Below are 18,798 nucleotides of genomic sequence, written 5' to 3' on the forward strand. Positions count from 1 at the left end.
GATGATCAGCCATGATCATATTGAATGGCGGTGCTGGCTCGAAGGGCCGAATGGTCTGCTCCTGCACCTATTTTTCTATGTTTCTATCATGTTACAGGAAAAATGTTGTCAAGTTGGAAAGGGTCCAGAGAAGATTTACGAGGATGTTGCCAGGATTAGAGGGGCTGTGCTCTAAGGAGAGGTTGAGTAGGCTGGGACTCTATTCCTTGGAGCGCAGGAGGATGAGGGGGGATATCTTATAGAGATGTATCAAATCATGAGAGGTCGATGTACAGTCTCTTGCCCAGATTAGGTGAATCGGGGACCAGAGGGCATAGATTTAAGGTTAAGGGGAAAAGATTTAATAGGAATCTGAGGAGTCACTTTTTCTCACAAAAGATGGTGGATGTATGGAACAAGCTGACAGGTAGTCGATGCAGGGACTATCCCAACAGTTAAGAAACAGTTCGACAGGTACATGGATAGGACAGGTTTGGAGGGATAGGGGCCAAATGCAGTCAGGTGGGACTAGTGCAGCTGGGACATTGTGGGGAGGTTTGGCTGAAGGGCCTGTTTCCATGCTGTATCACTCGATGTCCTGAAACGGCCCATATCCTTTTTCTCCAGAGATGCTGCCTGACCCGCTGAGTTACTCCAGCACTTTGTGTCCGTCCCATGAAATCCGGTCTATTGGTGGGTGTACAATACATCATCAGAGGGATCAAACCTTTCAGAGAGTCAACAGCAGTAATGTTACTGCCCATCGCATTAGTGCGAGGAATTTAATGTCCCAGACATAAATGACGCTTCAGCTCAGGCCCTTCGGCCCATCGAGTCCACGCCAACCAGCGACACTAACAATATCCTACACACTAGAGACTTCATCACCCAATTTGCTGATCTGATTTCTAGCATTTTGCCCAAATTTGACTGGGTCATGATTCTTGGTGACTTTAACACCAAATACAAATATAAACACATGATGTTTTCTAGGTACAGTGAGGAGGGGGATTAACAGTCACCAGGGGTCTACATATAATAACACATCATTATTTAAATAAGTATATCTATATGAACATATAAGGGTGTATGAGTATTTTTGTATTAATATCTGATACTTGATAAATATTGATTAGGGAATGGGGTAGGATTAAATAAGTCCACACTTCTTCCTACTCCTGTTCACACATGTTAAGTAATGGATGGAATTCCTTGCATTTCTTCTGTTTTTTTGTTTATTTTGTTTTTTAATTGATGTCTTTTAACATGTTCGAAATAAAATAAAATGAAATGAAATGAAATGAAAACATTCATGTTTGCTGTCCCACTAAGCCTCTTGTGAGTGCACCTGGTTGAGTCCTTCAATCTGACCCTTCACACCACGGGACCCACTCACAAGTTAGGCCATACTCTCGACCGAGTGTTATCGTCCGGATTCCCAATCTACAACATTGAAACTACTGAAGCCTGTCTATCGGACCACAGCGCTATCATTTTTGACGCATCTCTGCCTTTATCTCCCGCAAAATCTCATCTCCCTGTTCGTTACTCCCGCGACATAAATTCATTGACTGCCAGTAAGTTCTCCGAGGCTCTCACAGCTGCCCCCAACATCTGCACTATTGAGGCTTCTCCCCCCATCTCAGCACTGAGGATCTCACCTCTTTATTTAATATCACTTGCTCTTCCATCCTAGATTCTATCGCTCCCCTTAAAATGAAAAAGCCTAAGCCCAAAGGTCGGCCTTGGCTCAATGACACCACCAAAGCCCTAAGAAGGGAGTGCAGAAAATCAGAACGGAGGTGGAAATGTGATAAGCTTCAAATTTCCTTTGAAATTCTGAGAAACAATCTTCTCAAATACCAGGAAGCAGTAAAGTCTGCTAGAGCACAATACTTCTCCGACCTTATTTCCAAAAACTCTCATAACTCCAAGGTCCTATTTAGCACAATTAGCTCTGTCATATGTCCTGCCCCCAGTACCAGCTTAGTTGGGTCCCCTGCTAAGTGCGAAGAATTTGCTAAATTTTTCACCAACAAAGTTGAGAACATTAGAATGAACATTTCCCCTCCCACCCGTGACCTAGCTGTCTCACTAGTCTGTTCATCTAAATTGGACTGTTTCCAACCCGTCACTCTATCCTCCCTTGCAAAGCTTGTCTCCGCTATGAAACCTGCAACCTGCCCCCTTGATCCTGCCCCCACTGCCCTTCTGAAGGATGTCATTGCAATAGCCGGTCCCAGCATCCTCTCTATTATCAACAGTTCTCTGGCCACTGGCACTGTTCCAACCTGTTTCAAGCACGCGGTGGTCCAGCCCCTACTGAAAAAACCTAACCTAGACCCCACCTTGCCTAGCAACTACAGACCCATTTCCAAACTGCCATTCCTGTCAAAAGTCCTTGAAAAGGCAATTCTAAACCAATTAGTGCCCTACCTACACGAAAACACCACCCTGGAAAGTTTCCAGTCAGGTTTCAGAGCCCACCACAGCACAGAGTCTGCCTTGTTGAAGGTACACAACGACCTGCTTCTCGCCATCGACACCGGCGACTGTGCAATCCTGCTCCTTCTCGACCCCAGCGCAGCGTTCGATACAGTGGACCACACCATCCTTATTGACCGTCTCCGGTACGCGGTTGGCATTGATGGCACTGCCCTGAGCTGGTTCGTTTCCTACCTCAAAGATAGGAGTTTTGCCATCAACTTAGGCAGTTATTCCTCTTCTCCAGCTAGCCTCTCCTGCGGAGTTCCACAAGGCTCCATCCTAGGCCTCATTCTCTTCTATCTATACATGCTCCCCCTTGGCCAAATCATTCAAAGGCATGGCATTTCTTTCCACTGTTATGCCGATGACACTCAGCTTTACCTCCCCCTGAAACCCAACAACCAGTCAAATTTAAACAGCCTCTTACACTGCCTTGAGGACATAAAATGTTGGATGGCACAGAACTTCCTCCAATTAAACGAGAGCAAGTCTGAGGTCATCCTATTCGGCCCCCCCGACTCCATCAAATCGATAACAGGCAGTCTTGGAAGTCTATCCTGCCTAGTCAAACCGCATGTCAAAAACCTCGGCGTGATATTTGACTCTGCATTAAAGTTTGACAAGCAAGTCAACGCTGTGGTAAAAGCCAGCTTCTTCCAACTTTGTACCATAGCTAAAATCAAACTTTTTCTCCAATTCGACGACACTGAAAAAATCATTCACGCTTTCATTTCCTCCCGCCTAGACTACTGCAACTCCCTATACACTGGGATCAGCCAATCATCCCTGTCCCGCCTGCAACTGGTCCAAAACACCGCAGCGAGACTCCTGACGGGTACCCGTAAAAGGGACCACATCACGCCGATTCTGGCCTCTCTCCACTGGCTCCCTGTACGGTACAGAATCAACTTCAAGCTCCTCCTATTCACGTATAAAGCCCTAAATGGACATTCCCCCCCCTACATCAAAAATCTTCTAACCCACCTCTCTAACTCCAGGTCCCTCAGGTTGGCCGACTTGGGGCTACTCACTATCCCGCGGTCTAGGCTTAAGCTCAGGGGTGACCGCGCTTTTGCGGTTGCAGCTCCTAGACTGTGAAACGGCATCCCTCTCCCCATCAGAACTGCCCCCTCCATCGACTCCTTTAAGTCCAGGCTCAAAACATATTTCTACGCCCTAGCGTTTGAGGCTCATTGAGGAGGCGCTGTGAACTGTTTGCGTGCTACTGTATGTTTCATTTTTTCCTTAGTACCTAATCAGATGTACAGCACTTTGGTCAACGTGGGTTGTTTTTAAATGTGCTATACAAATAAAATTGACTTGACTTGACTAGAGACAATTTACAAGGTAACCAAACCAACTAACCTACAAACCTGCACATCTTTGGAGTGTGGGAGGAAACCGGAGCACCCAGAGAAAACCCACGCAGGTCACGGGGAGAACGTACAAACTCTGTACAGACAGCACCCGTAGTCTGGATCGAACCTGAGTCTCTGGCACTGTGAGGCAGCAACTCTACCGCTGCGCCACCGTGCCACCCTTTTCCTGACCCTCATTGACAATCCTCGGTCCCCTCATTGAACGACATCCCCTCCCCCCTCCTCCTGACCAGCACCCCACCCCCACCTCTCCCCGGGACCATACCCCACCCCCACCCATCCTCCACCCTCCCAATGGTCCCACTGCCCTCTCACCCCCCGACCTGACCCTTGCCAATGTCCCCCTGACCCTCACCACAAACCTTCCCCCTTCCCTTCCTCCCCACAGATCTCTACCCCCCCCCCCTGCGTTCTCTCCCCCCTCCTCCCGCTGTCTGACCCCCTCCACAGATCTCCAACGCTCCTCCACCTGCGGTCTCTCCCCCCCTCCACAGATCACTAATGGCCCCCCTACGCGTGGTCTCTCCCCCCCCCTGACAAATCTCCTGCAGCCCCCCGCCCTTCATGCAGTCTCTCCCCCTCCATCTTGCCCCTTTGAGAGACCCAGCTTGCAGTATCGGCCCAGGAACCCTCCGGAACATTCCCCGCGGGACGCCAGGTGCGTGGACATCCCCGTCCGTGGGTTCGTGCTGTGCCCTGGCCGGTACCGTGGGAGGGGCCGGGCCATGACACTACCACCCCCCACCCCTCCCGGGGTTGGCACGGACAGCGGAGTTTACCAGCTTGACCCTGTGCCCAGGGGGTGCGGTGATGGTCCAGCTACACTCCTTGCGGTTGGGGTACGGGTCGGGCCAGTTGGGGCTGGTGATGACTCCCTCCACATTGTCCACTCTGTGTCCACAGCCGGCTGTGGGGAGACAGGAACAAGAGTCTAGTCACATCGTACGTACCGTCTGACAAACCTCCACCCACCCACCCACCCACCCAGACCATCAAACAGACCATCAGACCATCAGACAGACCATCAGGCCATCAGACAGACCATCACACTGACCATCAGACAGACCATCACACGGACCACCAGACCATCATACAGACCATCACATAGACCATCACACAGACTATCAGACAGACCATCAGACCATCACACAGACCATCAGACTATCACACAGACCATCACACAGACCGTCACCCAGACCACCAGACCATCACACAGACCATCAGCCCATCATATAGACCAACAAATAGACCATCACACAGACCATCACACAGACCATCACACAGACCATTAGACCATCATACAGACCATCACATAAACCATCACACAGACCATCAGACCATCACACAGACCATCACACAGACCATCAGACAGACCATCACACAATCGGTCCATCACACAGACCATCAGACCATCAAAGAGACCATCTCACAGAGCATCAGACCATCACACAGACCATCAGACCATCACACAGACCATCACACAGACCATCAGACAGACCATCAGACCATCACACAGACCATCACACAGACCATCAGACAGACCATCAGACCATCATACAGACCATCACCCAGACCACCGGACCATCACACAGACCATCAGACCATCACACAGACCATCAGACCATCACACAGACAATCTCACAAACCAAACTCCCTTTCATTTACTCCTTCATCTACACCTCCCGTTGCCTTGGCAAGGCCAGCAGCATCATCAAGGACCAGTCTCACCCCGGTCACTCCCTCTTCTCCCCTAGCTCCAGCTAGCCTCTCCTGCGGAGTTCCACAAGGCTCCATCCTAGGCCCCATTCTCTTCTCTCTATACATGCTCCCCCTTGGCCAAATCATTCAAAGGCACGGCATTTCTTTCCACTGCTATGCCGATGACACTCAGCTTTACCTCCCCCTGAAACCCAACAACCAGTCAAATTTAAACAGCCTCTCACACTGCCTTGAGGACATAAAATGTTGGATGGCACAGAACTTCCTCCAATTAAATGAGAGCAAGTCTGAGGTCATCCTATTCGGCCCCCCCGACTCCATCAAATTGATAACAGGCAGTCTTGGAAGTCTATCCTGCCTAGTCAAACCGCATGTCAAAAACCTCGGCATGATATTTGACTCTGCATTAAAATTTGATAAGCAAGTCAACGCTGTGGTAAAAGCCAGCTTCTTCCAACTTCGAACCATAGCTAAAATCAAACCTTTCCTCAAATTCGACGACACAGAAAAAATCATTCACGCTTTCATTTCCTCCCGCCTAGACTACTGCAACTCCCTATACACTGGGATCAGCCAATCTTCCCTGTCCCGCCTGCAACTGGTCCAAAACGCCGCAGCGAGACTCCTGACGGGTACCCGTAAAAGGGACCACATCACCCCGATTCTGGCCTCTCTCCACTGGCTCCCTGTACGGTACAGAATCAACTTCAAGCTCCTCCTATTCACGTATAAAGCCCTAAATGGACACTCCCCCCCACATCAAAAATCTTCTAACCCCCCTCTCTAACTCCAGGTCCCTCAGATCGGCCGACTTGGGGCTATTCACTATCCCGCGGTCTAGGCTTAAACTCAGGGGTGACCGCGCTTTTGCGGTTGCAGCTCCTAGACTGTGGAACAGCATCCCTCTCCCCATCAGAACTGCCCCCTCCATCGACTCCTTTAAGTCCAGGCTCAAAACATATTTCTACTCCCTAGCGTTTGAGGCTCATTGAGGAGGCGCTGTGAACTGTTTGCGTACTACTGTATGTTTTCATTTTTTTTTCTATTGGAACCTAATCAAATGTACAGCACTTTGGTCAACGTGGGTTGTTTTTAAATGTGCTATACAAATAAAATTGACTTGACTTGACTTGACCCTCTCCCATCAGGCAAGAGGTACAGAAGTGTGAAAACGCACACCTCCAGATTCAGGAACAGTTTCTTCCCAGCTGTTCGCAAGCAACTGAACCATCCTCTCACCAACTAGAGAACGATCCTGACAACCCACCTACCTCATTGGAGACCCTCGGACTATCTTTAATCGGACTTTACTTGACTTTATCTTGCACTAAACGTTATTCCCTTTATCATGTACCTGTCCACTGTGGACGGCTTGGTTGTAATCACGTATAGTCTTTCCGCTGACTGGTTAGCACGCAACAAAAATGCTTTTCACTGTACCTCGGTACACGTGACAATAAATTAAAGCAAACTAAACTAAACCGGATGCTTAGATTCACATGAGGCCATTCGGCCCTTCAGGTCCATGCCTGCTCCCAAAGCATTTCCATCAAATTCCCAAACAGACAGACAGACACACACAGACACATACACACACCCATAGTGACACATCTATTCACACACACTCACACGCACATACACACACACTCACTCACACATAGACACACACACATGCACTCACCCGCGCATAGACACACTCACACACACACATGCTCACTCACACTCATGCACACAAACACTCACACATGCTCTCACACACACACTCATGCACAAACATACACACACTCAGACACACACATACACACACTCACAGACACACACTCACTCACATGCACACACTCAGACATACACACTCACTCATATACAATCACGCTCGCTCACACTCACACACGGACACACACACTCACACATGGACACACACAGCCACACACACTCACACACGGACACACTGACTGCACCCAAAACTACATGCAATATTCCAAATGCAGCCTAACCAAAGTGTTGTGGAGCTGCCTCATGATTCACTGACCCTGATACTCAATGCCCCTGTTACTGCCTGCAAGTTGAACTGTTGGGAGGGCATGTCTTTTTTACACAGAGAGTGCTGGGTAGAGTTGCCAACTGTCCCGTATTAGGCGGCACGTCCCTTATATTGGGCTTAATTGGTTTGTCCCGTACCAGGGGGGCGCTGTAGACCTGGTCATTGTAGGCCCGGACACTGTAGGCCCAGGGGCCGCTGTAGGCCTGGACAGTGTAGGCCCGGACACTGTAGGCCCAGGGGCCGCTGTAGGCCCAGACAGTGTAGGCCTGGACAGTGTAGGCCCGGGCGCCGCCTAATGGAGGTTGTATAGCAACCCGGTCCCTGGCCCGGGCAGCCGCCATTGGTGGAGTGGGAGCAAGTGACCACTGGCTGGGTGAGGTCACGCGGGGTGGTGACGTCACCTTTTGTCCCTTATTTGGGAGTGAGATAGTTGGCAACCCTAGTGCTGCCAGGGGTAATGGTGGAGGCAGATATGAGACTTTTAGCAGGGCAGATCTTCCCCTTTCCCTTTCCGCAGAGACCGATTTCCTCCACAACTCCCTGGTTCTGGAAGGAAGGCTGGCTCCGTCCTGGGGGTGGAGTTGGATTCATGGGAGATGGTCTTGGAGGGGAGGATGCTCCTCAAACTGTGGAGCATCCTGGACAATACAGCCCACCCCCTCCATGACACACTGGTCAACCTGAGGAGCACCTTCAGCAACAGACTGGTCCCACCAAGATACAGCACAGAACGACACAGGAGATCCTTCTACCCTGTGGTTATCAAACTGAGACTGAGACTGAGACTGACTCCACCCCCGATCTTTACACATCCCCAAAGCCTTACCACTTGTCACTTTATTTTCATGCATCTTGTGTTTTATGACTGTTGGCAAATTAATTTCCCTCCTGGGATAAATAAAGTTCTATCGTATCGTATCGTTCACATCTCTTCCCATCCAAACCGCCCCCTCCCCAGGTACCTTCCCCTGAAACCGCAGGAGATGTAACACCTGCCCCTCGACTCTGTCCAGGGACCCTGACCCCGAGCCCTGACCCTCTCAGGTGAGGCAGAGGTTCACCTGCACCTCTTGCAACCTCATCTACTGTATCCGTGTTCAGGGTGTGGGTCCTATGTATCAGTGAGACCAAGCGCAGATGGACGTGTGTTACCCACCCTGCTTTGCTCTGGCCTTTTCTTACCTCCAGTTCCCTCCCCTCTACTTTCATTTTGAAGAAGCGTCCCGACCCGAAACATCACCCATCCTTTTTCTCCAGAGATGCTGACTGACCCACTGAGTTACTCCAGCACTTTGTGTCTATCTTTGGTCTAAACCAGCATCTGCAGTTCCTTCCTACGCATGGAGGGATATGGATCACATACAGTAGTTCAAACTGGGTCAGTGAAGCTGTAGTTCACCTTGCAGGCAGTAACAGGCAGCTTACAATCATGCCGAGAGTAACTGGAGTAACATGCCAAGAGTAACATGCCAAGCTGTAGTTCACCTTGCAGGCAGTAACAGGCAGCTCACAATCATGCCGAGAGTAACTGGAGTAACATGCCAAGAGTAACATGCCAAGCTGTAGTTCACCTTGCAGGCAGTAACAGGCAGCTCACAATCATGCCGAGAGTAACTGGAGATTAGTTTAAGAAGGAAGTTCCTTTAGGAAGGTGATGAGGAGGAATTTCTTTAGTCAGAGGGTGGTGAATCTGTGGAATTCATTGCCACAGAAGGCTGTGGAGGCTGCCAATGGTATTTTTAAGGCGGTAATAGAACGCTCCCCTTTACTGTGAGTGAGGGGATCACAGCTTGGTTTGGGAACAGCTCCATCCAAGACCGCAAGAAAGTGCAGCAAATTGTGGATATCGCCCAGACCATCACACAAACCAACCTCCCTTCCATTGACTCCATCTACATCTCAGTCTCACCCCGGCCACTCCCTCTTCTCCCCTCTCCCATCAGGCAAAAGATATAGAAGTGTGAAAACGCACACCTCCAGGTTCAGGGACAGTTTCTACCCAGCTGTTATCAGGCAACTGAACCATCCTCTCACCAACTAGAGAGCGGTCCCGATCTACTATCTACCTCATTGGAGACCCTGGAACTATCATCAATCGGACTTTACCTTGCACTAAACGTTATTCCATTCATCATGTATCTGTACACTGTAAATGGCTCGATTGTAATCATGTGTTGTTTATCCGCCGGCTGGTTAGCACGCAACTAAAGCTTTTCACTGTACCTCGGGACACGTGACAATAAACTAAACTGATCTGTTTCTGTGCTGAATGACTCTGAAAGCAACTTGCAACATACTGATTGATTGAGAGATCCAGTGTGGAAACAGCCCCGAAACTGAAACTGAGGTCAATATACAATGGACAATAGGTGCAGGGGTAGGCCATTCGGCCCTTCGAACTGAGGCGAGGGTGGGATGGGGGTGGGGGTGGGATGGGGGTGGGGGTGGGATGGGGGTGAGGGTGGGATGGGGGTGAGGGTGAGATGAGGGTGGGGGTGGGATGGGGGTGAGGGTGGGATGGGGGTGAGGGTGGGATGGGGGTGGGGGTGGGATGGGGGTGAGGGTGGGATGGGGGTGGGGGTGGGATGGGGGTGGGGGTGGGATGGGGGTGGGATGGGGGTGGGGGTGGAACAGTCTGTTCGAACTCCTTCCATCAGGCAGACGATACAAGGCCTTCTACGCCCGCACCTCCAGACTCAGGAACAGCTTCATCCCCAGGGCCATAGCTGCTATGAACCGGTCCTACTGAGCCGGATGGTCACAACGCATAGATCAACTTGCACTTTACCCTGACTAAAACTGTTACAATTGTTTCGTTGGGTTGCTGTTGTCTAAATTACTTAAATTATTGCATCGTATGGGAGGCGCATTCCCAATCTCGTTGTACTCCTGGGTACAATGACAATAAAGATATATTGTATTGTATTGTATTGTATTGTATGGGGGTGAGGGTGGGATGGGGGTGAGGGTGGGATGGGGGTGGGGGTGGGATGGGGGTGAGGGTGGGATGGGGGTGAGGGTGGGATGGGGTGGGGGTGGGATGGGGGTGAGGCTGGGATGGGGGTGGGATGGGGGTGAGGGTGGGATGGGGATGGGAGTGGGATGGGGATGGCGGTGTGATGGGGTGGGATGGGGTGAGGGTGGGATGGGGGTGGGATGGGGTGGGGGTGGGATGGGGATGGCGGTGTGATGGGGTGGGATGGGGTGAGGGTGGGATGGGGACGGCGGTGTGATGGGGTGGGATGGGGTGAGGGTGGGATGGGGATGGCGGTGTGATGGGGTGGGATGGGGTGAGGGTGGGATGGGGGTGGAATGGGATGGGGGTGGGATGGGGTGGGGGTGGGATGGGGGTGAGGGTGGGATGGGGGTGAGGGTGGGATGGGGTGGGGTGGCATGGGGGTGGGATGGGGTGGGATGGGGGTGGGGTGGGATGGGGTGGGATGGGATGGGGGTGGGATGGGGTGGGGGTGGGATGGGGGTGAAGGTGGGATGGGGGTGGGATGGGGTGGGGGTGGGATGGGGGTGAGGGTGGGATGGGGTGAGGGTGGGATGGGGTGGGGGTGGGATGGGGTGGGGGTGGGGAGGGATGGGGTGGGGGTGGGATGGGGGTGGGACAGGGGCCTCGTTCCCCTCCCGCCCTGCCCGTCCCAGGGGTTGTGTAGCGGTGAGCGGGGTGGCGATGGAGGCACTGACCTTCCTTGCAGTCGAGGCGGTTTGCGTGCAGGGTGTAGCCGAGGTGACACTGGCAGAGGAAGGTGCCCAGTGTGTTCACACACTGGTGCTGACAGCCCCCGTTGTTCAGTGAGCACTCGTCCTTATCTGGGGGCGGAGAGAGAACAGGCCGTCACGTACAAACCTAGGGCACCCAGAGCACAATGCTGGGCCCACCCTCAGTGAGACACACTACAGAAGGCTCAAGTGTAATCATGTACACTCCACGCCAAAGACTACAGGTTTGTAGGTTAGTTGGCTTGGTTTAAATGTAACATTGTCCCTAGTGTGTGTAGGATAGTGTTAGTGTGCGGGGATCGCTGGTCGGTGCGGACTCGAGCCTGTTTCCGCGCTGTATCTCTAAAACTAAAACTAAAACCACTAAATGTACAGACTTTTCACTGACGGGATGACACACAAAAGCTCTTCACTGTACTTCGGTACACATGATGGGGACAGCACTGTGGCGCAGCGGTAGAGTTGCTGCCTCACAGCGCCAGAGTCCCGGGTTCCATCCTCACTACGGGTGCTGTCTGTGCAGAGTTTGTACGCTCACCTCGTGACCTGCGTGGGTTTTCACCAGGTGCTCTGGTTTCCTCCCACACTCCAAAGATGTACAGGTTTGTAGGTTATTTGGCTTTGGTAAAAATTGTAAATTGCCCCTAGTGCTTGTCAGATGGTGTTAGTGTGCGGGGATCGCTGGTCGGCGTAGACTCAGTGGGCTGAAGGGCCTGTTTCCGCGCTGTATCTCTAAACTAAACTAAACTAAACAGGCTCTGAGTCCACACTGGACATCGATCACACGTTCAGACCAGTTCTCTGTTAGCCCACTTTCACATCCACTCCCGACACACACGCGGTTGACAAAGGACTGATTAACCTTCAAACCTGCACGTCTTTGGAGTGTGGGAGGAAACCGGAGCACCCGGAGAAGACCCACGCAGGTCACGGGGAGAACGTGCAAACTCCGTACAGACAGCACCCGTAGTCGGGATTGAACCGGGTCTCTGGCGCTGCAAGGCAACAACTCTTCCGCTGCGCCACCGTGCCACCGTGCCGCACAAGCTACAAGGGGCTTCACCGATGGGACAGTCTGATGCAACTTGAGACCAGACCCCATGAGGGGCGATAGTCAGGATGGACCCTGGGTCTCTGGCGCTGTAAGGCAGTGGCTCTACCCGCTGCACCATCCTGCCCGTCCAATCACTCATCCCCAGACCAATCCCTTTGAGATGCCCGTCGCCCTGATCCGGCCCTCACCTGCAAAGAACTGCCCTGTGAAGCCACTCTTGGACACGGTGTTGTCAGACTTGAACTCGATGCGCATGTTGTTGAGCTGTGACGTTATGACATCTGGCATCTCGGAGCCACAGAAGCGACCGTGGAGCTTGGATCCCGAGAGGAGGCCGCTGTACACCTCGATATAGTCGTACTTACACACCTGGGGACAACACAGCTCCCTCACACACAACTCCAAGCTCATACCTACTCACACCCAACTTCACAACCTCACGCTCACTCCACCTCAAACCCACCACGCATTCCCTCAACAGCAGCACTGGGACACTGGCCTTCCCAAATCGAACTACATGCACCTGATCTTCACCGACCACGGATCAGGGTGTCCAATCATGCACCAGGTGTCAACCATGGACCAGGTGTCAACCATGGACCAGGTGTCAACCATGGACCAGGTGTCAACCATGGACCAGGATGACCACCCATGGACCAGGATGACCAACCATGGACCAGGTGTCAACCATGGACCAGGGTGACCAACCATGGACCAGGATGACCAACCATGGACCAGGATGACCACCCATGGACCAGGATGACCACCCATGGACCAGGATGACCAACCATGGACCAGGATGACCACCCATGGACCAGGATGACCACCCATGGACCAGGATGACCACCCATGGACCAGGATGACCACCCATGGACCAGGATGACCACCCATGTGGGTGGTGCTGGCAGCTCCAGACCGCTGCAGGTGGTCTCGGAAAGACTTGAACTATTTCCCAGACCCTCCCACCTCGCCTTAACACCCCAAACCCCACCCCTTCCCAACGTCACATCCTGGCCACCTCCCAGCATGTCCACACGCCAAATCCCACCCCCGTCCCATCCCCCCCAACCCAACCCCCCCCCACTCCGTTTCCCACACCCCATCCCACCCCGTCCCGTCCCTTTCCCCACCTTGCCCTTCCCACCATCCCACCCGCCAGTCTCCCACACCCCACCTCCACTCTGCCCCACGCACCCCCCGAACCCCCATCTTGCCCCATCCACCTTCCAGCCACCAGTCCCAGAATTAGGGGCATGTGTAGCACCCCGTGCCCCCATTACTCCCGGGCTCTCTCCTTCCCCCACCCCCCCAGGGGTTGCTCTCCCCCCTCCCATCCCCTCCCATTACCCCCCCCCCCATGTGGGCCGCTTGCCGTGCCATTGCTGGGTACCCACGTCGTTCCCCTCCAGCTGGAAGGCCAGGAATTGCAGGGAGATGCGGTGCCGCGCCGGTGCCACCAGCTGCCACACACACCGCCTGTTGCCGGGGTAGTGCCGGGGCCAGCCGGGGCTGCTCACCGTGCCGTTCAGCTGCGTCAGCAGGCCGCCGCACGCCGCTGTGGAACCAGAGAGACAGTGAAGGTAGACACAACATGCCAGAGTAACTCAGCGGGTCAGGCAGCATCTCTGGAGAGGAGGAATGGCCGAGGTTATGGGTCGAGCCCCCTCTTCAGACTGATGCCAGGGGAGTGGGCAGAGTCTCCAGAGTCAGAACTAAACACGGAGAAGCAGCCTTTAGTTTTGATGCACCACATATATGGAACAAACTACCAGAAACAGCAGGTCTGCTGCAACTCTGTTTTTTAAATCGAGGCTGAAGACTATTCTGTTCTTATTAAAGAAGAACATTTAATAAGCTGCCTCTTATTAAATCAAATAATTATTCATTTCTTACACAACAGTGTAACTTTTCGTTTTGTATTTTATACCTGTCTTATTCTATTTGAGCTTGTTTTATTTTCTATTCTCTTTAATGACTATTTTTAATTGATTTTAATTGCTCTTTAATGTTTCATGTGCAGCACTTTGAATTGCCTTGTTGCTGAAATGTGTTATGTAAATAAACTTGCCTTGTCTTGCCTTTTGTGCCGACCTTCGATTTTAACCAGTATCTGCAGTTTTATCCCACACACAGAGACTGAGATGCCGTCAGATGTACTGGCACTCACCCGTGTCTTTAGTTTGGTTTAGAGATACAATGCAGAAACAGGCCCTTCAGCCCATCAAGGCCACGCCGACCTGTGATCAGCCCGTACAGTAACACTACCCTGCACACTAGCGGCAATTTTAGAGTCGTAGAGTGATACAGCGTGAAACAGGCCCTTCGGCCCAACTTGCCCACACCGGCCAACATGCCCCATTCACACTAGTCCCACCTGCCCACACCGGCCAACATGCCCCAGCTACACTAGTCCCACCTGCCCACACCGGCCAACATGCCCCATCTACACTAGTCCCACCTGCCCACACCGGCCAACATGCCCCAGCTACACTAGTCCCACCTGCCCACACCGGCCAACATGTCCCAGCTACACTAGTCCCACCTGCCCACACCGGCCAACATGCCCCATCTACACTAGTCCCACCTGCCCACACCGGCCAACATGCCCCATCTACATTAGTCCCACCTGCCCACACCGGCCAACATGTCCCAGCTACACTAGTCCCACCTGCCCACACCGGCCAACATGCCCTAGCTACACTAGTCCCACCTGCCCACACCGGCCAACATGCCCCATTCACACTAGTCCCACCTGCCCACACCGGCCAACATGCCCCAGCTACACTAGTCCCACCTGCCCACACCGGCCAACATGCCCCATCTACACTAGTCCCACCTGCCCACACCGGCCAACATGCCCCATCTACACTAGTCCCACCTGCCCACACCAGCCAACATGTCCCAGCTACACTAGTCCCACCTGCCCACACCGGCCAACATGCCCCATCTACACTAGTCCCACCTGCCCACACCGGCCAACATGCCCCATCTACATTAGTCCCACCTGCCCACACCGGCCAACATGTCCCAGCTACACTAGTCCCACCTGCCCACACCGGCCAACATGTCCCAGCTACACTAGTCCCACCTGCCCACACCGGCCAACATGCCCCAGCTACACTAGTCCCACCTGCCCACACCGGCCAACATGCCCCATCTACACTAGTCACACCTGCCCACACCGACCAACATGCCCCATCTACACTAGTCCCACCTGCCCACACCGGCCAACATGCCCCATCTACACTAGTCCCACCTGCCCACACCGGCCAACATGTCCCAGCTACACTAGTCCCACCTGCCCACACCGGCCAACATGCCCCATCTACACTAGTCCCACCTGCCCACACCGGCCAACATGCCCCATCTACACTAGTCCCACCTGCCCACACCGACCAACATGCCCCAGCTACACTAGTCCCACCTGCTCACACTGACCAACATGCCCCAGCTACACTAGTCCCACCTGCCCACACCGGCCAACATGCCCCAGCTACACTAGTCCCACCTGCCCACACCGGCCAACATGTCCCAGCTACACTAGTCCCACCTGCCCACACCGGCCAACATGTCCCAGCTGCACTAGTCCCACCTGCCCACACCGGCCAACATGCCCCAGCTACACTAGTCCCACCTGCCCACACCGGCCAACATGCCCCATCTACACTAGTCCCACCTGCCCACACCGGCCAACATGTCCCAGCTACACTAGTCCCACCTGCCCACACCGGCCAACATGCCCCATCTACACTAGTCCCACCTGCCCACACCGGTCAACATGCCCCATCTACACTAGTCACACCTGCCCACACCGGCCAACATGTCCCAGCTACACGAGTCCCACCTGCCCACACCGGCCAACATGCCCCAGCTACACTAGTCCCACCTGCCCACACCGGCCAACATGTCCCAGCTACACGAGTCCCACCTGCCCGTGTTTGGCCCATAATCCCTCTACACCTGTCCTGTCCATGTACCTGTCTAACTGTTTCGTAAACATTGGGACAGCCCCTGCCTCAACTACCTTCCCTGGCAGCTCGTTCCATACACCCACCACGTGTTGTGTGAAGGAGAAATGTTCACCTGGAGCACTGTGAGCAGTTTGGGGCCACATATCTTTAATTTAGTTTAGAGATACAGCGCGGAAACAGGCCCTTCGGCCCACTGAGTCCACGCCGACCAGCGATCCCCACACACTAGCACAATCCTTCACACACGAGGGTCAATTTTACAATTATACCAAGCCAATTAACCTACAAACCCGCACGTCTTTGGAGTGTGGGAGGAAACCGGAGCACCCGGAGAAAACCCACGCAGGTCACGGGGAGAACGTACAAACTCCATAAAGACTCCCTATCTGTGGAAGGATGTGCTGGCACTGGAGAGGGTCTAGAGGATGTTTACGAGAATGATCCCAGGGATGAGTGAGTTAACAAATGATGACGTTTGACAGCACTGGGCCTGTGCTCATTGGAGTTTGGAGGGAGGAGGGAGAAGAACCTCACTGAAACTTACTGAATCGTGAGCAGCCTGGAGAGAATGTATGTGGAGAGGATGTTCACTGGATAATAGTTCAAACCAAGGCAGGTAGTTGTTGCTGAGATTGGCTTGTGGTTTCTTATCGAAACGTATAAGATTATTAAGGGGTTGGACACGTTAGAGGCAGGAAACATGTTCCCAATGTTGGGGGAGTCCAGAACCAGGGGCCACAGTTTAAGAATAAAGGGTAGGCCATTTAGAACTGAGATGAGGTAAAACCTTTTCAGTCAGAGAGTTGTGAATCTGTGGAATTCTCTGCCTCAGAAGGCAGTGGGGGCCAATTCTCTGAATGCATTCAAGAGAGAGGTAGATAGAGCTCTTGAGGATAGCGGAGTCATGGGGTATGGGGAGAAGGCAGGAACAGGGTACTGATTGAGAATGATGAGCCATGATCACATTGAATGGCGGTGCTGGCTCGAAGGGCCGAATGGCCTCTTCCTGCACCTATTGTCTATTGTTAGGGCTATTGGGGGGGGGGGGGGGGGGTTCAAGAGCCTGATGGAGGATGGGAAGATGCTGTTCTTGTACCTGTGGTCTGTGTCTGAGTGCCTGTAACGCTGCTGTAAGACGGTCATTGTACCTGTACCTCACCCTGCTTGGGTATCTGATCATGAATTCAACTGGACCTGCTTTCAAAATTAAGGACGTGCACTGGACTGATTTAATCCCGAACGCACAGGAGACAGTGAAGTGTGCTGGTGACTCTCTGCCGGGCACTGGGGAGGGTTGAGGGGGTATAGTGACACCCTGCCGGGCACTGAGGAGGGTACCCACCGTCACAGCTTCTGCGGTCAGCTGCCAGCTCGTATCCGGGCTCACACCCACACTCGTAGCTGCCCAGGGTGTTGATGCAGCGCTGCTGGCAGCCACCCCGCTCCGCACCCACACACTCGTCCACCTCTGCAGCGGGACACAGACGGTCAACATGGGGGAACTTACACCCAACTGGTCCCCACCCACCCTCCCCCACCCATCCCCCACAAACCCGGACCCTGACCCCACCATCACAACCCCTGCGGTTAGCTGCCAGCTCGTACCCACACTTTCCCAGGGTCTCACTGGATCACCGCCCCAGGGTCTCTGGATCACCACCCCAGGGCTCACTGGATCACCACCCCAGGGCTCACTGGATCACCGCCCCAGGGTCTCACTGGATCACCGCCCCAGGGACTCACTGGATCACTGCCGCACGGTCTCACTGGGTCACCGCCCCAGGGTGTCACTGGATCACCGCCCCAGGGTCTCACTGGATCACTGCCACACGGTCTCACTGGATCACTGCCTCAGGTTCGCACTGGATCACCGCCCCAGTGTCTCACTGGATCACCACCCCAGGGTCTCACTGGATCACCACCCCAGGGTCTCACTGGATCACCGCCCCAGGGTCTCACTGGATCACTGCCCCAGGGTCGCACTGGATCACTGCCCCAAGGTCTCACTGGATCACTGCCCCAAGGTCTCACTGGATCACTGCCCCAGTGTCTCACTGGATCACTGCCCCAGTGTCTCACTGGATCACTGCCCAGCTCCCCATGGCCAAGGTCACTGGGACAATCACAATGAACCACACGCACCCTTGAAGAAGTCTGCGGTGAACCCAGCCTTGCTGATGGAAGTGTCGGACATGAACCGGAGCCAGAGTGTGCTGGAGCTGGACCTGATGTTGCTGGGCTTGTTGTAACCGCAGTAGCGGCCAATCAGGGGGGCGTCACTGCTGTCGCCATCACGGACCTCCAGGTAGTCGTACGCACAGGTATCGTGCCGCTCCACCTGGGCAGCAGAGACCACGAGAGAGTTAGTGCAGAGACCAGGGGGAGAGTTAGTGCAGAGACCACGAGAGAGTTGGTGCAGAGACCAGGGGGAGAGTTGGT

At 53.5% G+C, this 18,798-nt stretch overlaps 1 protein-coding gene across 1 annotated transcript in view; it reads right to left on the reverse strand.

Moving 5' to 3' along the window:
- The window catches only part of LOC144609935 (tolloid-like protein 2), a 59,643-nt gene that overhangs the window by 15,398 nt on the left and 25,447 nt on the right, over positions 1–18,798 (reverse strand). Inside the window, exons 9-15 of the mRNA XM_078428341.1 lie at positions 18,502–18,722; positions 17,702–17,827; positions 17,554–17,556; positions 13,783–13,943; positions 12,577–12,757; positions 11,299–11,424; positions 4,625–4,752 (exon numbers count right to left, since the gene is read on the reverse strand). Coding sequence (XP_078284467.1) covers positions 4,625–4,752; positions 11,299–11,424; positions 12,577–12,757; positions 13,783–13,943; positions 17,554–17,556; positions 17,702–17,827; positions 18,502–18,722 — 946 coding nt within the window. The remainder of the gene's footprint in view (positions 1–4,624; positions 4,753–11,298; positions 11,425–12,576; positions 12,758–13,782; positions 13,944–17,553; positions 17,557–17,701; positions 17,828–18,501; positions 18,723–18,798) is intronic.

The sequence above is a fragment of the Rhinoraja longicauda genome, chromosome 35 (genome assembly GCF_053455715.1).
Source record: "Rhinoraja longicauda isolate Sanriku21f chromosome 35, sRhiLon1.1, whole genome shotgun sequence".
NCBI classification, from domain to species: domain Eukaryota; kingdom Metazoa; phylum Chordata; class Chondrichthyes; order Rajiformes; family Arhynchobatidae; genus Rhinoraja; species Rhinoraja longicauda.